General features: G+C 36.4%; 1 protein-coding gene across 1 annotated transcript in view; it reads left to right on the plus strand.

Annotated features, from left to right (window-relative positions):
• Nucleotides 1-1,149: 1,149 nt before the first annotated feature.
• The window catches only part of PRKACB (protein kinase cAMP-activated catalytic subunit beta), a 110,737-nt gene continuing 87,795 nt past the window's right edge, over nucleotides 1,150-24,091 (plus strand). The window contains exon 1 of the mRNA XM_079139869.1: nucleotides 1,150-1,401. Within this exon, the coding sequence (XP_078995995.1) occupies nucleotides 1,356-1,401 (46 nt within the window). The 5' untranslated portion in view covers nucleotides 1,150-1,355. The remainder of the gene's footprint in view (nucleotides 1,402-24,091) is intronic.

Here is a 24,091-nt window from a genome sequence, read left to right on the forward strand (position 1 = left end):
AGTAATGATATATATATATATATATATATATTTTTTAATTCTGAGAAATTTCCTCCATTTACTTCAACAGGTTAAAAAAAAATACCTACTATTTTTGGTGTTCTGAAGACAAAATAAATGTATATGATCTCTAACCCTCCAGAACTTAAATTTTCTACTCTTAAGTTTGAAATGAATGCTCACAGAGCAAAGTTTAAAGGGATATAGAAACATTTACTAGAAGGCTACGTAAATGACCTGATAGAGCTCATAGCAAATTCTCTAAGATGTATATTAATAAAAACACAACTATGAGAAATTATTTATTTTGCAATCTAACCAAAGGTTGCTAAATATGATGATGCACATCAACAGAAATTGTGCAAAAATAGTAATATTTTCCTTTGTCTTTTCTGGGAAACGTGACAAAACCTTTGAGAGCAATCAGGTAAGGCCACGGCGAGTGAACATCACGCTCAACGCATCTGAGAGACTGTGATTGAAACCTAAGAACCAGGGGGAACAACGTGGTGGGTTCGGCGAGTACCTACAGGTGGAAGGGAAAGGGAAGCTCCAACCACAGCATGATTAGAGACCAAGCATTTCCCAGACTGATGCTGACAGAAGGGTCAGAAGGATCCGCAAGGGTCTCGGGGCAAGACCCGAGGTTTCCCCCCGCGTGTGTTCTCCAGTCCGAAAGAGAGGTTTCTCGGTGGCCCAGGGCTGTGTAGAAGGCAGCCCTTGAGTGGGGAGCCTCCGAGACGCGGGGCACAACGAAAGCAAACCGCATCCCGGCAAGGTCCCCGCGGCTTCCCTCGAGCGTAGGGGAGGGGAATCTGCATTTTCTAAGCTAACGGTTTCGAAGCCTCTTCCCGCCTTTCCGAGATGAGCGCCCCAGTGCCAGCCCGAGCAACCAGAGCGTAGAGATCACCCCGCGCCGCCTCGGCCCACCATCGCTGGGGTCCACCGCCCGCCCCCGGGGTCCCGGACCGCGTCACTTCCGGCGCGCGCGCCCGCGGAGACCTACCCGGGCCAAGGCCGAGCCCCGGGAGCGCGGCTGCCGGGGGCGCGCAGAGAGGCGGGCCGGGGAAGGGGGAGTGTCTGCTCGCCGCTCCGCCGCCGCCGCCACCACCGCCACCGCCACTACTACGGCTGCCGCCGCTGCTGCTGCTGCTGCTGCTGCTGCTGCCGGGGAGTTCGCTGAAGCCCTTTCCTCAGACCCGGCCGGGTCTGCCTGCCCGGACTCCGGGCCCCACCGACCCGGGCATTCGTCACTTTTACGGGTGCACCAGCGGGAGTTGCCTTGGTCTGTGTAGCGGCGGGGCGGCCCCAGCCCCTCTTCCCCTCCCTGACCCCTTCTTGCCATCGCCCTAGTCATGGGGAACGCGGCGACCGCCAAGAAAGGCAGCGAGGTGGAGAGCGGTGAGTCGATGGCTGGGTCTGGGTCTGGGTTCCCGCGGGGCGGGCCGGCGCTGGGCACCGAGCGCCCCCGGGTCGCAGTCCCCAAGGCCGCGCGCACGGCCCGGGCCTAGCAGCGGCCGCTGGGAACCGTCCCAGGGGCCCCCGGGGACTGGCCGCCTTCCTCCTCCGCCCCCTCCCCCAGCTCCGGGGAGAGGGCTGAGCGCCAGGGGCCGGATGGAGGGAGCCAGGGGCACCGCGGTTCCCTGTCTTCCTCGTGCCAGGAGGACCGCACACAAACTGAGCACTTCCCCAAATATGGTCCGGGGAAAGAAGTCCCTTGTGTCCTCGCGCCCCTCGGTCCCCGACGACATCCCGACCCAGGCAGAGGGAGCTACAGGTAGTGCTGGGGGTAGAGTTGGCTCTCTTCCCTCCATCACTGGGTCCAGCCCCATCTTAACGCAAGGTGAGGGCTGCGCGTGCGGCTCCGCAGGTGAGGATATCCTGTCAGAGATCTTTGTGTCTTCAGATTAGCAATGGAAAACATAAAACCAAACAGCAACTTTATCCATTAGAGAAAAAAGCGAGACAGGTTTGCCTTTTCTTTTGACGTCCGAGAATCTGCTACAGTGCCTGTAAAACTTAAAGGTCTTTCGGAGTTGACGTGCTTCCAGAACACTGGTGATGTCTTCTGAGAGCTGAAAGCGCTGGCGTTCAACTCTACACTCCAAACGGGGGAAAAAGTCATGAATATGGAATTTCTGTATGGCTCTCTGGTTTTATACATAAACACACCTAGCAGAATATTTGTGAAAGAAGAATATAAGATTCATATTAGTTTTTATAATTCAGAATAAATAACATTTTTTTGCTGTTGTATCACCAGGAGTTAATGATATATCAGCACTTGAAATGAACCTGGTAATTTAGTCAATCAAGTTCTTGTAAATATCTTTTAATATTTCTATGTTTGTAAGAGAAGAATTAGGCTAATTTTATAATTTGGCTGGAAGAAAATAGCTTTTTTTTCTGTACAAATAAAGTAGAAGGATCTAGTCATTCATTATATTTAATGTGAATAATCAGATCATATTATATGGTTTGTTTCATTAAAAAGGTTTTGGTGTTAATTTTCAGGAGCTCCAGAAAAGTTTCATGACTACCATACAAACTTACTTTACTGTGCAGTATAAAAAACTTCAGTAGCCAATGTAGAAGTAGAACTCCTTATTTTCTTTAATTACACAAATGTGTAACCAACTATATAAAAGTGTAAAGAATGTGGAAAGTATGAAGAATTGTACCTGACAAATTGTCAATTCTCTGTTACTTTGAAGTTCCGTTAAAGATAAAACTATGCTAATTTTGTGTCAGAAGTGTGCTTGGTAATTGACTCATATCACTGATTTTCATTAGCAAGAGTTATCCTGTAGTGTTTATATTTTTAATAATAATGATATACTCCTTTGTGTTCTATACATTTCTGTTATTACATTAGAAGCCAGTTTCCCCCCTGAGAATGTTAATTTGAAACTCATAGATGTGACATAATTTTGGACTATTTGTAGAAGGCAGAATGGAAACTTTAAATATTTACCTAAACATATTTTAATTATTTCTATGAATAATTATTTCCAAAGTTTTAAGTGTTAGTGGCAGCTATTAAGTATGTTAGCCAGCTTTTCATTTAAGTTTATTTATGGAAACTGAAGGTCATTATAATAATTTGAAAAAAATTTGAAGTGACAAAAGAAGATAGCTGGTGATGTCTCCAAGAGAGAATTATTTGAAAATTTTATGTATTGATCAATGTAAATGTTTCATGTAGAGCAATGTTATCAGGCATGTGCTACTATTCTACTGTAGTGAACAAAGAAATTGTATTGTTTTAAAACTTAATGAAAGAATAACTGCTCTCATTACATACCTGTTTTGTGTATTTTTAAAAAGAATTACTCTTGAATTTTTTTTTTCAAAAGCTGAATGTAGTTATTAAATTCCTTTGATACATAGAATAAACTTTTAGAAATATAAGTGATCTCAGAGATCAGCCTGTGCAATCATTTCATTTCAAAGCCAAAGAACCTGACCTCTGAAGAACCTGGAGTTGAGATCAGACTATTAATAACAACAGAATAAGGAATAGTTCTGATGCCTTGACTCTCTTCTTCATCACTAAATAATCAATGAATACATAGACTTACAAAACATTTACCTCATATTTTAGTTTCAGTTGGGGACCCTGAAAATAAAAGCTTAAAACATTTTACTGTTCAGTGTGAGAGAGAAGATGTATATGTAACAGTTAACTGAAAGGCAAAATGTAAATGCTAACTAATATTATGAAGTAATTTAGAACACTGAAACTTGCCAATAGGAAAGTATTTGATGTGAAGAGCTGATTGAAAATTATCAAGTTGCTTAAAAGTTGAGGTTTGGTTAAGGCCAAGCTTCACACACGCAGGTGATTCTAGAACTTGGTTTTAAAAACACTCCTGAAGAATAAAGTTGGGCATAAAGATGTTGGAGAAGAATTTTGGCTTGTTGGATTTTATCAAAGCCTGTCCCTCTAATAGACATTTTCTAGGGGAAGACCTGAAAGCCAGGGAGATTTCATTCTCATGTCTAGTTTCTGAGATAGCATTAATTTGGGTACCTGTTGTTCTGCTGTGGTGAAATAGGAAATTGTGTTGATATGTCTCAAAATTTAATGAAAGAAGAGCTCAACCTACCTGTTCTGTTTTTTTAAAACACTCTTGAAAATAAGTGCTTTCAAACTGAACACAGTTACTTAAAAGCAGCCAATATTCAGAAGCATAAACATTTAGAAATATAAGTGGGGATACAATTCTTTTAGATGTTTTAACTCTTATCATTTAGGATTGTTTTACACCATTAGTCTCCTATCTTTTACTCACGCACAGTCACCAACATAAAAAACAAATGCCACTTTTTTTAACCTCGGACTGGTTTTTGTTTATTTTATTTAAAAAAATAGTACATTTACAGGCTGCTTATGGGTCTTTGCATTACACACTAATGGTAAAGGCGTTGACGCCAAAGGGAGAAAAGTGTTTGTTAAATATTTGAATGTGGATTCTCCCATTACTTCCAAGTTGTGAAGCCACCCTTTAGTTTAGTGGTTACATATGATCTTGAATGTTTTACAGAGAATCTTTAAGTCTTAAGAGCTTGAAGGTGAATGGAAATTAAAGTCATCTGTAGATTAGGTTCAACAAAATCCCAGTTTCTTAATAATTAACATGTTTTGAGGACCCATATGTATCAGGTTCTCTAAGTGCTTTGCATGATTCTGCTTGATCTTTCCAACCTTGTGAAGCAATTTCTTTCTCCTTTTACAGAAAGGAAATGGAGGCTCAAAGAGCTTAAATGACTTATTTAAGATACACACTTAGTAAATCAAGGAGCATGATTCAGACTTAGGCACCTTAGTTCCAGAACCTGAAATCCTAACTCCTTTGCCTAACAGGTGGTATATCCAATGGCAAAGCAAATTCTAAGATACACACAATACTTTAGGCCTTGTTTCAATTTATTATCAGTTATAGCACATTTTGGTTTCTTTCAATAATGACTTTATTTGGATATGTTAAATGAGAAAGATTGTTTATTCCTGTGCTGTTCTCTGGATTGATTTTTATCAACTATAAAAACAAGAATGAAGGATTAAATTACCTTGAAAGTCTTTTGATTAAATATGGTAAAACTTCAAATTAATTATATAAAATTTAGTTTTCATTATCATTGATGTTCATTTTTTTTTCTTATTTGAAAATGTATGCCTTCCCTTTCTGTTAAACAGCCAGCCCCCAAATTTTTATTTGAACTTATATTACCATTTTTTGCACTACAGGGGATTGAACCCCAAGGTATTTTACTACTTTGCTATATCCACTTTTAATTTTTTCATTTTGAGACAGGGTCTCGCTAAATTATGGAAGCTGGCCTCAAATTTGCCATCTTCCTGCCTTAACCTCCTAATTTGCTGGGATTTTAAGTGTGCACGACACCACTTGGCTCTTTGTATCACCATTTAAAGGAGTTAAAATATTGCTTTTTACTATAGTGCTATCCAATCCAAATTTCTATGATGATGGAAATGTTCCCCACCTTTGCTGTCCAATGTAGCAATGGCTCTAGCCACATGTGGCTCTTGAGCACTTGAACTGTGACTAGTGCCACTAAAGGATTGAAGTTTTAATTTAACATGATTTATTGTTTGGTATGTTAGACAATACAGGTTTAGTTGTCTTTCTGTAATCTTGATAATTTGTGGACCTCACAGGTATGTATAGATAAAATTCTAGATCTTAATTTTCTTGTAACTTATTTCCTCAACATTTTTTCTAAGTATTTATAGGCTTAGTGAACAAATTATTACAGTTTAGTAATCTGTATATAATTTATAATATTAACTGCAAAGTTAAATGCTTTTGAGGGCTGCGCTAGAATTAAAATTTTATAGTTTTTAACAGTGAATCTCAGTGAACATATTTGTATTGAAAACTTTTTTGTAGAATTAAATTTTGATTAGGAATAAATTTAGGAATCTCTTATATCTAATGTCTTTGCACCTTCTGTTTGCTTTGTAAAGATAATTAGTAGCAGACATTGTTCCAGTTCAGTATACTGACAGAGTCTTCCTTGGGTTAAAAAAACAAAAAGAGAAAGTCAAAAGTTATGTGACCTTGATGATAAATACATGTGATCTCATCTAGATTTATGATTCTGTGATTCTCTTTGTATAGATTTTCTGCTGTATAAAATTATCTTGTATTCAGGAGCCATTTTTCCTATTTTTCTACTCAGGGTCCTGTACTTAGGATATAGACATTGTTTTTTATTGCTGGTAGTAGGATAATGAAGAGACATGAAAGCCAGTTTATAAAAGTAAACCATGATTGAGTGGCAGTAGCACTTGAAGATCCTAGGTAAGTCAGGATAGTTATTAAGATCCTGATAATTAAGAATTAACTGTAACTAATTTTGATATTCCATGAATTAATAAAACAATTAGTATAGTATTTGAAATTTTGTATACAGATGTTAATAAATGTTAGTATACATGTGATCAAATCTCAGATGTATAAATCTTAAATTTTTAATGAAAAAATAATAAGTAGAAGAATGTAGAATTTATGGGAGATAAAAATTCATAGATAGTAATATTATTTTTAATATTTAATCTTTATAAAATATTCCTTCAAGAGTATCCTGTATAGTTCTTCTATGCAACACTGTAGGAATAAAGATTGACTAGGACACAGTACCTATTCCAGCAAGTCTTTCCCTTCTAGAAAGGAGAGAAGGAAGGAGAGACAACAAACAGATGATTGCACACAAATTCAGTGTGGGAACCAAGGGAAAGAAGGGTCATTTCCACTGGAATAAGGAGGATGACCTTCAAAATAGACTTCAAAGAGATGAGCCCTGAGTTGAACTTGAACATGAAAAATGTTGACCAGAAGAATTACTGGAGGAAAGGTATTTTGAGTAGAGGGAGCACAGAGTAAGCAAAGATTCAGAGGTTGAAAATGGATGGTCAAGGGACCTTCTCTACATTTCATTCTCATTTTATTCCTCTTTTCCAATGCCAGATGTTTAGAAACTAGAGAAATGTTTACATCTGGCATAACTTCCTTTGTGGCATAACTTCACAAAGGAAGTTTTCCATTGTGACTAAATTGCATAGTATGGGGTTGATGGTAGGAAGAAGGGAGATTGTAAATTGAAAAATGAGACTGAAGAAACAGAGAGGCACATAAGGGGGAGTTTGAATTTTATCCCGTAGATACTATGGAACTATCATAGACTTTGAAATCAGGGAGAGACATAATAAAACTTGGGTTTTAAAGAGGGAGATTACATTGCTGGCAATGTGGAGATGAATCACTATGGAGTAAATGAAGTGGAGGCAAGAATACTTCTCTAATAATTTGGATGAGGGACTTTGAGAGCCCAAACTCACATGGTAAAGGCAGGAATTTCCATTCAAGATCTGAATTGGGAGAAATTTGAAAAGTAAAAATTAGCACATTATATTTTACCCATATGTGGAATGAAGAAAAGGAAGAATGGAACAGACTACATTTTACATTTTACATGAGGAGTTGAAGAAAAAGAAGAATTCTTAAGTTTTTACCATCAGTATCTTGTTGGATGGGTTTTAGTTTAAACAAGAGTGAGAAAATGAATTCAGGGCAGAATGTATTTGGCCAGGAGGGAGGACAAACTGAGTTCAGGGTGCTGTGGCATCTCTGAGAAATACTATTTGATTGATTATTGTATATGTGGGCTGTCTTTTGTTCTCCCAGACATGGAGGGAAAATGACCATGGATGATCAAAGGACCTTCTTTACATTTCATCCTTTTTTTATTCTTCTTTTCAATACCAGATGTTTAGAAGCTAGAAAAATGGTTACAACTGGTATAACTTCTATAAATTAAGAACTATAACTGTTAAAAGTTTAGTCTTTTTGTTTATATAAGTATATAACCTGAAGCTACTGAGTTGTAATAATGGAAAGCATGTAAAGTTTATACTGACCTATATTATTTACTAAGTAAATACCAGATTTCCTTCCTGAGTCCTTTAAAATAGATGTTAAAAAGTTCATATGTATTTTAGTCCTAAAAATATAAATCAAAAGTAAGAAGAATTTCAATTCTGTTTTCTAATACATTCTAGTACATCACTTTGGATAAATGTTTTTTTTGTTGTTTGATTGTTTTTATGGTAGGGGTGTGGAACCCAGGCCTTGTGCGTGCTCATCAAGTACTCTACCACTGAATTGTATTTTCAATCCTTGGATGTATTTTAATGCCTCCAAGCTGTTGTATAAATTTGAAATGTGTGGATTAGATGAGGACATTGTGGCCTCTTCCAACTTCATAATCTAATAGTTCCCATTGATTTATTAAAGGAAAAAACGTATACTTAAATGCAGCAAGATATGGAGCCGTACATGGTGGCACACACCTATAATTCCAGTATCTGGAGAGGCTAACGCAGGAGCATCACAAATTCCAGGCCAGTCTCAGCAACTCAGTGAAACCCTAAGCAACGCAGTGAGATCTTCTTAAAATTTAAAAAATAAAATAAAAAGGACTTGGGGGTGGGCAGTTCAGTGGTAGAGAACATGTAGGTTCAATTCCTTGTACCACAAAGAAAAAGAAAGGCAGCAAGATTTGGAAATAAGTTACAGAAAGCTCTTAAAATTTGTGTGGATAGAGAAGTGGCAAATGAACCTCAGTATGAGCAAATAAACAGAAGGAAATATATTGAGGGGAAATTCTTAATTCATACTTAAAGAATGATAGTCTCTGAATTATGACCTAAGAAATTTATGAATTACTGTACTGATCTTTGAGGCTATTCTCTTATTCTACTACAGGTAAAGGACCATCAGGGAAGAATATTGGAAATAAAACCTTTAATAGTCTACTCTTAAAACCCTTAGCATAGTATATGCAATGGTATTTTCATGTAGTAAAATAAGAGAGAGTTTAGATCATAGGTGGATCAAATAAGTAGGAAAATGGAAGATCTGTTATATGAGAATAGACTTTAAAAAACAGAACTCTTCTATGGGGAGAAATCATGACTACATGACTGAATATATAAAATCAAGTATAATAGGCAGAGAAAATCTAGGATTGTCACCTAAACTGGAACACTACAACCATGAATGTTTTTTTAAGATTTATGAAAGTTAGTTATAGAGCAAAAAAAGGAAGTAACAGTAAAACCTTGATATAAACTAGGCTTAGAGATTAAATATATTTAACTGATTAGTCATCACTTATGTTTAAAGGTAAAAACATCTGCTTTTAAATTCAGGCAGTATTTTTCTTTTTTCAGATAGTATTTTTAACCGTTTGAAAAGCTAGAGAAATTTAATGCTTTTTGTTTTTATTCTTTTTCTAAATTTTTTGACTCCTCTGGACTCCCTGCAACTGCCAAAATAATCACCAATATTCCTAAGATAGGTCTTTTTTCTTGCTAATATTAGAAATACTATTATACAAATAATAGTGTTTCCCTTGATATGGAGGTATAACTTAAATTACTTTTAGTGTAGTGTTAATATATGGGGTAAGGATAAAGAGTTGCCTTCATGTAGCTTATAGTTTAGTCAGAGATTTAGATAAGTAAAAACAAATATGACAATCTTTAAGGAAGTGGAATATAGGATATTTTCTGTGGTAATTTGTTTTCACTTTAAGGTTATAAACTAGATTCAGTAATGCTCTGTATCTAAGCAAATGATTTTATGAATGAAATTTAGGATTCTTTTAAAGACAGAAATGCACTAATTGAGTTGATGCACAAGCATGATTGAAGTTAGGTCTGCTGTAGAATACCAAATGTAGATGCCATATCTTTTATCTGGCTTGCTATACCAATGTGTAAATCCTAGGCTTTATGGCCATATTAATATATTCACTGTTGCTTGCAATTTGCAGGGTAAATTTTTGGTGACTTCTGAAACTTGTTTTCTTGTAAGACAGCTGTTGAATCCAAGCCTTTAAGTCTGTAGACAAACCTATTTTTTTTCATCTGGATTTTGTCCTCAAAAAATTACAAAGACTGTCTTGAGATTTAATTAGTATCATTAAGTTCTCAGTTTTTATAGTGCTTTCTTTTTATTTATACATGACAGTAGAATATATTTTGACATATTATACATACACAGAGTACAACTTCTTGTTCTTGTGGTTGTACATGATGTGGAATTAGATTGGTTGTATATTCATATACGAACATAGGAAATTAATGTCTGATTCATTCAGCTATCTTTCTTATTCCCATTCCCACTCCTTTCCCTTAATTTCCATGTCTAATCCAAAGTATTTCTGTTTTTCCCTACCTGCAACCCCTTATTGTGAGTTAGCATCCACATATCAGAGAGAACATTTGACCTTTGGTGTTTTTGTTTTTGTTTTTGTTTTTTTTGGATTGGACTTATTTCACTTAGCATGATATTCTTCAGTTCCATTCATTTACTGGCAAATTCCATAATTTAATTTCTCTTTATGGCTAAGTAATATTCCATTGTGTATACCACATTTTCTTTATCCATGCATCTTTTGAAGGGCAGCTAGGCTGGTTCCATAGTTTAGCTATTGTGAACTGAGCTGCTATAAACATTGATGTGGCTGTGTCACTTGAGTATGTTGATTTTTAAGTCCTTTGGATATATACACAGGAGTGGGATAACTGGGTCAAATGGTGGTTCCATTCCAAGTTTTCTGAGGAATCTCCATACTGCTTTCCATAGTTGATGCACCAATTTGCAGTCCCACCAGCACTATATGCGTGTACCTTTCCCCCACATCCTCACCAACATTTATTGTTACTTGAATTCTTGATAATTGCCATTCTTACTGGAGTGAAATGAAACCTCAGTGTAGTTTTAATTTGCATTTCTCTAATTGCTAGAGATGTTGAACATTTTTTCATATATTTGCTTCCACAATGAAAACTATGGAACACTAAAGAAAGAAATTGAAGAAGACCTCGGAAGATGGAAAGATCTGCCAGGCTCATGGATAGGCAGAATTGATATTGTCAAAATGGCCATCCTACCAAAAGTGCTATACAGATTTAATGAAATTCCTGTTAAAATTCCAGTGACCTTCTTCCTAGAACTAGAAAAAGCAATCATGAAATTTATTTGGAAAAATAAGAGACTCAGAATAGCCAAAGCAATCCTTAGAAGGAAGGGGAAGCAGGAGCCATCACAATACAAAACCTTAAATTATACTACAGAGTTGTGGTAATCAAAATAGCATGGTATTAGCACCAAAACAGACATGAAGACCAATGGAACAGATTAGAACACATAGACACAAACCCACATAAATATAGTTATTTCATACTAAACAAAGGTACCATAAACATACACTGGAGAAGAGATAGCCTCTTAAACAAATGGTGCTGGGAAAACTGGAAATACATATGTAGCAACATGAAATTAAACTCTTATCTCACCCTGCACAAAACTCAACTCAGAGTGAACCAAGGACCGAGGCACTAGACCAGAGACCCTACACCTAATAGAAGAAAAAGTAGGCCCACATCTACATTATGTCAGCTTAAGAACCAAACTTCCTTAACAAGACTCCTAAAGTGCAAAAAGTAAAATGAAGAATCAACAGATGTGATGGTATCAAGTGAAAAAGCTTCTTCACAGAAAGGAAATAATGAAGAATGTGAAGAGAACCTGTAGAATGGGAGAAAATCTTTGCTACCTGCACCTCATAGCATTAATCTCCAGGATATATAAAGAGAACTCCAAAAACTTAACACCAGAATATTAACTCAATCAATAAATGGTCAAAGGAACTGAACAGGCACTTCACAGAAGAAATACAATCAGTCAGCAAATATATTGTATTCTTTTTAAGCAGACCACCACATAACATTAGGAAGTACTGCTGTATGTTTGCCATAAACTTGAAAAAAAACATTAGTACTGATTTTTCTTAGCCTTCTTTTTTTTTTCCAGTGCTGGGGATTGAACCCAGGGCCTTGTGCATGCACGGCAAGCACTCTACCAACTGAGCTATATCTCCACCCTTTCTTAACTTCTTTTATAGATTCCAACTATGCTGTTAATTTAGATCCTCCAATCTTAGCTCAGCTTTGAGTAGAATCATGAAAGGTTAATATTTGGAAGAATAAAAGTTCCACTTTTGCCTAAAGTTTCAAGGTCACTAAGAAAGAATGATACAGAAGACATTCATTTACTTGTCAGTCATTCATTAATTCATTCAGTCTTTGAGTCATTCTCAGTCTATACTTACTAAGTGCTACCTTGTACCAGGAACTCTGCTAGTCCACAGATACAGATAAAAATAAGACTTAATTCTTTCCTTAAACAGGGAGATAGATATTTATAGATATTTATGATAAAGTATACAGTGAGATATAGTTGCCCGAGATTGATAATAGAATGAAAATGTAACATAAAAGTTTATATAGGAATAAGTACAGAATTTCTGAAGTAGGTTGAAACAGAAATAGAAACTTACTTTGAATTTATTATTTAGGGACGTTTACATCTGTAGTGTAGATCTTATGCTACGTTGGTTTTTAAGCTGTTTCTTCCACAATACAATATGATTTGTGGAGGCAGAAGCAGTATCTTGTTTAGTGCTTTAATTCCTAGAATGTAGGAAAGTTCTTGGCTAATGTCATGGTGGAAGCTAAAATCATAGATAGTTAAATGGATGAAAAGTTCAACCTTAGTTTAAAAGTGTTCATTACCACCACCCTTCCCACCCCCAGTTGGAGGAGCTTTCTCTGGAATGTATTGACTCTTAGGGAATAATAGTCAATGTACTTGATAAGAGAATGCATCCGCTTTCCCTCTATTTAGCACATAATAGTTTATTTGATGTTTATAAATCAAAATTTGACACTTTTCTTTGCATAGAGAGTTGCTTCAGGCATGTAGGAAGACATTGGATTAGGAAAAAATTATTGTACTTCTGACCTCCCAGTCCCCTCTCTATACTTCATTTCAGGTAACTAGTTGTATCAAGAACCTTGTCAAGACTAGGTCATCCTCTGGTCACAATGTCTTCTTCTTTTTCTTTGCTTTAAAAATATTTCCTCTGATTATTCTTCATCATAACTTCTTATTTATTCATTATCTATTAGCCCTGTAACTTGATTTGTCTTTTTAACCAGTTAAGATTATATGATCCCCAAACCCCTCTGCATTTCTGTGTTTTTATCATATCTTTGTGACAAAAATCCAACTCTGATAAACTATCTGCCTTCTTAGTGTTCCAATGAAGAACTAAGCACTGCTGGGAAAGCCACACGGAAGGGTACTGTGGATTTACTGTCATCATTCTCAACTGGACTGTCAACGTGACTTGACAATTCTACCACAATTCTCTGTTCAACTGTGTCTCCCATTCTTCATGAATTTCATTTCATTCTTCTCCTCTGTCTTCCTTGTTATCTCTCTAATGATGATTTTGCCTCATCTATCCAAAGGAAAATAAAAGCTATCAGTGGGAACAACTTCAGTTTCTTTCAAACATTCACATCTGTTGTATTTTACCTTTACCTTTTATTTTGCTATATTAGAGGAATCATCACATTCTGTTCCTGCATTTAGTAGCTTAAAGCAATGACTACATTTATTTGTTTATGAAAGTGCAATTTGGACAGAGTTCATTAAAGACAGCTAGTTTCTACTTTATTTGACATCAGCTAGCTCAGTTCAGGACTCAGAACTAGAATCACCTAAAAATTTGCTTATTTACATGTCTCCTTTTTTTTGGGGGGGGGGGGGGGTGGAAAGCAGGGTACTGGGAATTGAATTCAGGGTCATTCAACCACTGAGCCACATCCCAAGCCCTTTTTTGTATTTTATTTAGAGATAGGGTCTCACTGAGTTGCTTAGCTCCTTGCTGTGGTTGAGGCTAGCTTTGAACTTGTGATACTCCTGCCTCAGTGTACTGAGCTGCTGGGGTTACAGGCATGTGCCACTGTGCCTGGCACAAATCTCCTTTTGATTTTAGCTGTAGATAGTTTGAATCTTAACTGAGAGGATCTGCATGATGACCTCTGCACATGGCTTGGGCCTCCTTGTTACTTGCTTGGTTGAGTTCAAGGAAAAAGGAGCAAGCCAGGTGGAAGCCCTATTACCTATTATGACCAAGCGTACAGGGTCAAGCAATGTCACTTCTGCTGTGTCCTATTCATCATAAGTGACTCACTTAGATGAATCCATATTCAAAAGAAAGTAAAGTAGATTAAACCCAGTGATGGAAGGAGACAAAATATAATTTTTGGACTAGTTTTTTTAACTACCACATTGTATATTTTTCTCTGTAAAGCTAAATTCCTCCATGGTTGCTTTGGAATCCCCCCCCCCTTCATTTGTTAATGGGTATTCTTCTCTTTAAATGTAAACTGACTTCTCATTCATTTTGAAAATACGAACCCATTTTCCTTTAACTATCAGTTATTTTGTTTTACCCTACTTTCTCTTTCCATTTTTCATCTTTCATCTAATGTGAACTGGCCTACGCTGTGGTCTAGTCAGTTGACTTTGGTGACCGCACAGGTAATTTTACTGTGTTTTAGGTAAAACATGAAACAAGGGGAAAAAAGAGGGGAGTGTTTTTTTTTTTTTTTTTTCTGGCTATACTGTGTCTATTTTTAATCAACATGCAGAGGATTTAACCTAAATTTAATATAGCTCACCTTTTTTTAAAAATTTATTTATTTGTTTTTTTATTTGCAGACTGTGTTTTGATTCATTGTACACAAATGGGTTACACAGCTCACCTTTTAGAATGCAACTTGTTTGAAAATTGTTCCCTGTTAATATTGAAGTACTGCATGTGAAATTGTATTAAGGATGTAACAGCCTAAATAATGACAAACTGTTATAGGCATAACAAAAAGGGACCTATCCTTAAAACACCTTTAGCGGAGGGGGACAAGAATGGAGGAAGGAGGGACTGTATAGAGGGATAAGAGGGGTGGGAGGGGTGGGGGGAAGAAAAAAAAAATAACAGAATGAATCAAAAACTATTATCCTAGGTAAATATATGATTACAAAAATGGTATGCCTCTACTTCATTTACAAACAGAGAAACAAGGTGTATCCCATTTGTTTACAATAAAAATGAATTAAAAAAAAAAAAAAAAAAAAAGACCTTCATTTCACCTGATGGACAAAACCACAGCCTCTGGGACTGGAGTTCCTGGTGTGCTCTCTTTTGATAACGAAGTAATAAACCTTCTTTTCCCCTTAAATAACAAAAACAAAAACACCTTTAGCGTCTCTGACCTAACAAATTCTTGGTTAGATTTAACTTCTTATTCTATTACTCATACATTTTTAACATGGGAAACAAACATTTGAATGACTTTTTATCTTTAATCTTAACACACTCAAAGGCATCCGTGACCCCAAAATTCTCCAAACATTTTCTCCAGTGATTTCTGTGAAAACAACCATGGGGCCTATTGGCAAGAATGGGCAAGAGGTTTTATGGGTTTTTGTTGGGATCTACTTTATAATATTTTCTAAAGTAGAATTGTGAGACTATCTTAGTCATATTTTAAGTAAAATATTTTTATAAACATAATATACATTGATAAGTATTTAAAGATCCTAATTTATTAGATCAGTGGATTTGATAAATACCCATGTAATACAACAAGAAATGGAATATTACTGATACCCCCAAAACTTCTGTCCTGCCTTTCCAAATCATTAGACTAAAAAGATGGAATATCACATCATGTATTCCTTTGTGTCTGCTGCTTTGACTCAACATATTTGTGACATTTATCCATGTATTTGGGTTAGCAGTAGTTCATTAGTTTTCACAGTTATATACCATTACGTTAGTATAGCAAATTGTTTTTTTTTGTTGTTGTTGTTCTATTGTTGATGGAAATTATTTGGTTTTTTTTCCAGTTTGTGTCTCTTACGAATAATGCTGTGAATACTCTTAGGCATGATTTTTGGTGAATATGTATTTGAATGTTTTTTATATATGTATATACACATACATATGTAATACATAATATGTATAAGCATGTATGTGTGTGGGTATGCATAGAAAGATAGGCAGATGTACAGGTTGAAATTTAGTTGATTGCTGGATTTCTGAGTATATGACAGGTAAATGCTACCTAATAAATTTTCAGAGTGGTTGAACCTATTTCCAACCAGCAGTGTTGAGGGTTTTAGTTATTCTGTATCTTTCCCAAACATGGTGTTTTTCATATTCCTAATTGTTATGTATTGTGATTGTACTTTTGATTTTGATTTGCGTATAATTGATGATTAATAGTGTTGATTACTTTTCATATCTGCATTGGTCATTTTAAGAAAATGCTCTTTCAATTATCCTTTTCCCTCTTTTTGGAGTATTATCTCTTTTTAAAACTGATTTTTTGAAGTTCTTTATTATGGATACAGGTTCTTTTCCCAGAATTATATATTGCAGATGTCTTCTCTTGTTTTATTACTTTCACTCTAACAGTTTCTTTTGTTCATACTGTTTAATAATTATTAGTCAGATTTCTGTTGCTATGACAAAATACCTGAATAAACCAACTTGTAAGGTGGAAAGATTTATTTTGGCTCCCCATTTCAGTCCATGGTTGGCTAGCTGTGTTGCTTTGAGCATGTAGTAAAGCAGAACATCATAGCAGGGAGCATGTGGTAGAGCAAAGCTGCTTACTTCATGAAAGCCATGAAACAAAGAAGAAGAGAGAAGAAGGGGTCACAGTCCTAATATCTCCTTCAAGGTCATGTCCCCAATTACTTCTTTCCACTAGAAAGTTTCTACCTCCCTTCTTTCCTAAAGGTTCTACCACTTCCCAGTCGTGCCACAGGCTGGTAACAAACCCTTTAGCATTTGGGCCTTTGGGAACATTTAAGATCCAAACTATAACATGTTGCCACTAACCCCCAAAGGCTCATCTCTCAGTGCAACATGTATTTATTTCATGGTGGCATGATCAAAGCTTCAAAGGGATTGGGTGACTCTGTCCCTATAGCTTTGCCGTCTGTAGCCACATGGCCTCTCTCTTGCTACCTGTAGCTTTGCTTCATAGATTTCCCACACTCAATGGCATCTCTAACTTCCTGAGGTATCCAGTGTAGCTTCAGTTTCAGTCTCGTAACTTCAGTATGCATCATCCTTGTCGGGCTGCTTGCAGGGACTCTGACCCTGTCATATACTGCCTGGCTTCCCAGATCCTCTTTGAAATCTTGGTGGAAGCTTCCATTGAGCCCATAACTCTTGCATTCTGCATTCTGAGGAAACTAATATCACATAGACAATGCCAAGTAATACTGCTGGCCCACGGCTCACTTGAATTATGGCTACCGAAGGCTCTCAGTTGCCTGGAAGACTGAACAACAGGAAATAGTTCTTTATACGGCCTGGTGTAAGCAGAGTACCTTGGGACTCCCCTCTGAAACAAAAAATCTGAGCCTGTGATGGGTGGGGTCATGCTGATTCCTAAGATGCCCTCAAGGCATCTTTCCTATTGTCCTGTTGCACAGCACTTATCTTCTTTTAAATAGTGCTAATCTTTTTAGCAACCACACCCTCATTGACTGCTACTTTAAACATAACTCCTTTTCTGGCCAAACTAAGTTTTTCAAATTCTTCTGGTTTGGTTTTTGCTCCCGACTCTTACTGTAAATCTAGCTCAAGGCAGCTAGCAATATCCATGCTATTGCCTGAATGCCGTGCTATGCTGCCTTGAAATTTGTCCCATCAGAGTAATTTGTCCATCATTACAGGGCATGGACAAAATGTAGACAAGTTCTTTGCCAGATTGTAACACGTGTGATGTCTGGTTCATTTCCCAATAGAATCTTCATTGCCATCTGAAACTTTGTAAACCTGACCTTTACTCTCCTCCTTCCTATCAGCATTTTGGTCTTCTGAACCCTATCTAGAATTGCACATCAAGCTCTACTGAGAGCAGTCTAGGCTTTCTCTATCCTACTCCTCTGAAATTTTCCAAATTCTTCCCACAAACCAATTTCAAAGACTTTTCAACCACGTTGTTAGGTAGACAGTTTCAGAAATTTCAGTCTGTGGTTTACTGGTTCTGCTTTTGATCTGTGGTGAGACAGAACATCATGGTGAGAGTTTGTGGTGGAGCAAAACTGCTCACTTTATGGTAGCTGGGAAGCAGAGAAAGGTCCTGGAGTCTCAATAGCCTCTTCAAGGACATGCCCCCAGTGACCTAACTTCCTTCCACAAGGCCCCTCCCCGTAGTGCCAGCAGCCAAATGTTTGGCCTATTGGCATATAGGTCTTTGGGGGACATTTAAGATCCAAACCATAACATACATATGCACACAAACCAAATTATGCTGTTGCCTAATTATGAGTGTACTTCTCTTTCCGACATACTTTTTTCCCTTTATTGCATTGGTTAGTACTTCTGTATAATAGTACTCAGAAATAATGATCATAGGCATCCTTGTCATATTTCTGACATATTCCTTGAAAAAGTTTTCAATTTTTTGGCATTTAGGTAAAAAAGGTTTTAAGATACCAATTATCTGATAAAGGAAGGTTCCCTCTATTCCTGGTTTGTAAACAGGGTGTGTGTGTGTGTGTATGTGTGTGTATGTATACACATGTATGTAAAATAAAGAAGTCTAGTGTTTTAGTTAGCTTTTGCTTCACTGTGACCAAAATACCTGATAAGAACAACTTAGAGGCTGGGGTTCTGGCTCATTCAGTGGTGGAGCACTTGCCTGGCACATGTGAGGCCCTGGGTTTGATCCTTAGCACCACATAAAAAAATAATAATAATATAAAGGTATTGTATCCACCTACAACAAAAAAATATTTTAAAAAAACTTAGAGGAGGGAAAGTTTATTGGGGCTTACGGTTTCAGATGTCTCTATCCATAGACAATTGACTCCATTGCTCTGGGCCCAAGTTGAAGCAGCATTTGATGGGGGAAGGTTCCAGTCCAGAAAAGCTGCTCAGCTCATGGAGGGATCTGGAAGCACAGAGAGAAGGAGGGAGACAGGGGCCACAGGGAAGATGCACCCTTCCAGGGTATGCCCTAGTGACCAATTCCTCTAGCCATGCCCACCTCCGTACAGATACCACTCAGTCCGTTCAAACTAGGATATACTGACTCAGTTACAACTCTGAAAATCTAATCATTTACCTCTGAATATTTCTGCATTAACAGGAGCTTTTGGAGGACACCTCATAACCAAACCATAACACCTAGGATATCAATACCTTTCCTCCTTTGCTAGCCCTGAATCTTAAGTTTTTGTTTTCTTACCACTGTGAGATTGCTAGAAAAGCCTCTTATAAAACTGTTCTTACTGCATGCTTTTTAGTTTCCTACTCCAGGTATCTTAGACATCTATGAATTTCTTCAAGAAGAAAAACTAATGCATAATACTGGATTTTCATTTCTGGAATCTTGGCCTCTAAAGCCCTGGTTGCCTTGAGAGACCTGAATTCCAATTTGTCCTTCTAGTCAAGTGTGCTGGTGAATGTCTGAGCCTTAACTTTTTGCGTAGTCTTCCTATTGAGGAAATACCTGGAGGGCAGTAAAGAATGTACATCCCACCTTATTTATTTTTTTTCCCCAAGATCTTGGCTTCTCAAGACCTACTGCCTTGTTTGCTTCAATACTTTCAAATAACTGTTGTCCCCTTCCCCTGAACATTCATAGTTATTTTCAGGAAGAGTTTTATTATTATTTTTTTGTTTGTTTTGCTTTATTTTTCTAGTATAAGCCAAATTATTAAAGCAGAAGTCCCATTTTAGTGTTTTTTTTTTTCTTTTGGTGAAACTAATGAATTATAACATAAGATGTGAATTTTAAGCTTACATACTAAAGATGGTTTACAAATGAATTTATCCACATAACCACAACTGGATCAATATACAAGGTGATAACTTTCAAGAAATTCCTTGTTCCCTTCCAAAGTCAATTAACATCCTTTCCTCATAGGTAACCACTATTCTGATGGTAACCACTATTCTGATGGTTTCCTCATAGGTAACCACTATTCTGATGTTGCTATAGATTAGGGTATTGTTTTAGCTTATTTTTTAAAAAATTATTTTGTTTTAATCAGTTGTACATGGCAGATTAATTTCACCTGTTTTTAATCTTTACCTCAGTAAATCTGTTTTACTTTTTTGTCTGGAATTTTTTTTCAACTTTAAGCATGTGAAATCTAACCATATTATTACACATAGCAGCACTTTATTTTTTCATGTTTACTATTCCATTGTATGAATATACCACAATTAATTTTTCCATTTTACAGTTAATGGACATTTGGGTTGTTTTCCAGTTTGGGACTATTATGAATAAGACTTCAATGAACTTGACTGAGCATTTTTGCATCTTTCTTATATATCTATACTCATTTCTGTTAGGTGTACACCTATAAATGGAATTTCTCAGTCACAAGTGTGTGTTCAGTTTAATAGATACCTTCAACAGTCTTCCAGAAAGGTTGTACCAGTTTACATTCATGGCAGCAGTGTAGGAGACTCCCATTGCTCCACATCTTCACCATCCTTGGTATTGATAGGTATTGTTTTGTTTTGTTTCAGCCAATTTGGGTTGTGTATCAGTCAGGGTTCTCTAGCAAAACAGAACCAGTAGGAGGTTGTGCATATGTGTGTGTAAAATGAGAATTTATTATTCTCATAATAAAGTGCAAGTGCATACACACACACACAATCATGGAAACTTAAGAGTCCTGTGATCGACTATTTGCAAGGTAGGGAGCCAGGAAGAATTCAGGCTAGGTCAGAAGGTCTGAGCACCTGGATGGAAGCAGCTGGGAGAGCTGAGGAAGAGGAAGGTGTAAGTCCCTATTTGAGTCTGAAGGACCTAGAACTAGTAGCACTGAGGAGAAAGAGAGGAGAAAATGGATATCCCAGCTTAAACAAAGAAAGCAAATTTGCCTTTCCTATACTTTTTGGTTCTGTTTGGGCCTTCAACAATTGGAGGATGCCCCACTTTGGTGAGATTGGATCTTCTTTTACTGAGCCTACTGATTCAAATATTAATCCCTTCCAGAGAAATCCTCACAGGAAAACCCAGGAATAATGTTTTATCAGTTATTTGGGCATCCTTTAACCCACTGAAGTTGACACATAAAATTAACTACCACAGTGGGTGTACTTTAGTAACTAATTATGCTTTTAATTTTCATTTCCCTAATGACTGATATTGAGCTCTTTGTGCTTATTGGTTACTTGGATATCCTTTTTAGTTATGGTATCTCTTTGAGTCTTTTGCCTATTTTTCTATTAAGAAAAGAAAGTAGGAGTTATTGTGCAGAAATGTTATACATACAGCTGTGTGTGTGTGTGTGTGTGTGTGTGTGTGTGTGTGTGTGTTCTCTACTTGTGTGTTGCATTTTTATTTCTCAATGTAATCTTTTGACAAACCCAAGTTCTTAATCTCAGTGTGCTCCAAAGTTCTAATTTTCTTTTCCTTTATGGTTAGCACAGTTTGTTTCCCTGTAAGAAATCTTTGCCTACTCAAAGTTTATGAAGATATTTTCTTACTTCCTTCTAAAACTCTATTGTTTTATCTTCTGCATTTAGATCTGCTTACATTTCTCAGAGAGTAGGAAACAACAATATCAGCTGAGAGTAAGAATTATAGAAGAAATATTGGAGGCTTGGAAAAGAAGAGAAGGTATGAAAGTCATCCAGAAAGAGGGAGATTGCATGGATTAGGGGTATATAGTATGATTGCCAGACATCAATGAAGATACACTTGAGGTTTCTGGCTATCGATTTCAATGCTAAAATTTTGTATTTCTAACACTAATACCCACCTTACTAGGGTAGGCACAGTGTAGGTAGAAAGATTTTCACCAAGGTTATGATTTTGCTAAGCAAGATGGACAAAAGAAAGAGGGGCAAATGATGAAAGTATGCACAAGGTGATTATGATGTTTGGCTTTGGAAGAATTTGAGAAGGATTGGTATTAAATGTGTACATGTTTGGTAGATTTCAGGCAGGAAACCGTGTGGTCCTGAGCTTTACTTTCATGAGAAACTTTTAATAACTGATTTAAATTCCTTACTCATTACTGATCTGTTCAGATTTCTAATTTCTTTATGGTTAAGTCTTGGTAGATTTTATATTTCTAGGATTTTACCCATTATTTTGACCTTATCCATTTTGTTGCCTTTTGATTATAGAACTTCTTTAGGATCCTTCATATTTATGCTACTGATCATAATGTCTCCTTTTTCATTTCTGATTTTATTTGAGTGTTCTCTCTTTTATTCTTAGTCTAGCTAAGGGCTTGTCAGATTTATTTAGCTTCTCAAAAGACCAACTCTTAGCTTCTTTAAACTTTCCTTTTTTTCTAGTCTCGTTTTCATTTATTTCTGCTCTGATCTTTGTTATTTCCTTTCTTCTGCTAACTTTAGGCTTAGTTTATTCTATATTATTTCTACAATAATCCCTTAAGTATTTACTGTTGTCATCATTTATTTTAGTAAGAGCACCAAGGCAGAGAGAAGAAAAATTTGATCACATAACTAGTTAAATGATAGTGTTGTTTATACTTCAGATCCTCATAGTTTGATTTCTGTTCCTACCTGTTTTGGCAAGCATCATGAGTAACACTGGAGTCTTTGTTATGAGTTTTTAATCCTTAACTCTATAATAGTTTCCCTACCCTGTATTCACTAGTTACCTCAGGTACTACCACTTCCTGTTGCTTCTTGTTTTTGTGACTAACACATACCTCTCTTCTGGTTCTAGGCCTGTTTTTTACTGGATCTATTTCCCATTTTGATGAAAATGGTGAACCTCCATAGTCAGATAAGCCAGAAATCTAGGATTCATCTTCAATTTGTTTACTTCCCTTCCACCACTCACCAATAACTGTGACTTACAACAACTTGTCACTTGTTTTCTAATTTCATTACTTCTAACTTAGTGGTCTTTATCATTCATTTCTAGGATATCTATAGTAGCTTCCTAACCAGTCTTCTTGCCTTCAGTTTTTCTAGTTCATCTTCCAAACCCGATGTGATTACGCCCTGATTAAAATCATTTTTATGGTGTGTCTTTGCATGCATGTCTGGTAGCATTCCCGGGAAACCAATGAAAAGTACTCTTGGATGGGTAATCTTTAAGGCAGAGGAATCAAGAAACCTATGACTTTGATTGATAGTACAGAGAAATGTTTTTGCATGGAAGTACTCTGAAAGACATGTTAAGAATTCCTTAAGAAAGGATATTGGCAGGAAATAGTTTCATTGTATAAAATGAACAGAGGATTAATATCCAGAATAAAGAATGTTTTATAAGTCAATGGAGACAAAGAAGAAAAAGGAAAGAAAAGCATAGCAAAAGATATGAATAGATAAATCACAAAATTCAGTTGATTAATTGATATATGGGAAGATAATGTACTGCAATTGTAATCAGTGAATTGTGATTTAAAAAGAAGTGCCATTTTTGTTCACCAGATGAAAAAGTTACACAAAATTATGTATGACAAGTATGTTGAATGAGAATTGGATTAGCTACTCCTGAGACAAAGTGGTTATATCAATTAAAATTGAAAATGGGTATAAAATGTGACCCAAGATGCATTTTAGGCATCTTCTGAATAGAAAGGCTTATACATGTAAGAAAAGAAATATGTATTAAAATAAAAAGATAAATGCTGGTGAGAATATTAAGAAATTGAAAACTTTGTATGTTGCTGGTGGAAATATGAAATGGCACAGCTACTTTGGAAATAGAAGTTTCTCAAAATGTAAAGCATCAAATGATCATATCCAGCATTTTTACTTTTAGGAATATATTCAAGAAAATAAAAACAATGTCCACACAAAATTTTGTGAATTAATGTTCATAGAAGTATCATTCATAATAGTTATAAAGTTGAAACAATTCAACTGGCAAATAGGAAACAGCATGTAATATACCCAACATAAGAGAATACTATTCAACCAACAATAAAAAGGAGCAAAGTATTTAAACATATTACAACATGGGTAAGCCTCAAAAACATGCTTAAATGAAGGAATTTAGATACAAAAGACCATATATTGTGTGACTTTACTTACAAAAAAGGAAAGGCAAATTTGTACAGACAAAAAGTGGATTAGTGGTTGCTGAAGGAGATGGGAATGGGGTGTG

The sequence above is a fragment of the Sciurus vulgaris genome (genome assembly GCF_902686455.1).
Source record: "Sciurus vulgaris genome assembly, chromosome: 1".
Taxonomy (NCBI): domain Eukaryota; kingdom Metazoa; phylum Chordata; class Mammalia; order Rodentia; family Sciuridae; genus Sciurus; species Sciurus vulgaris.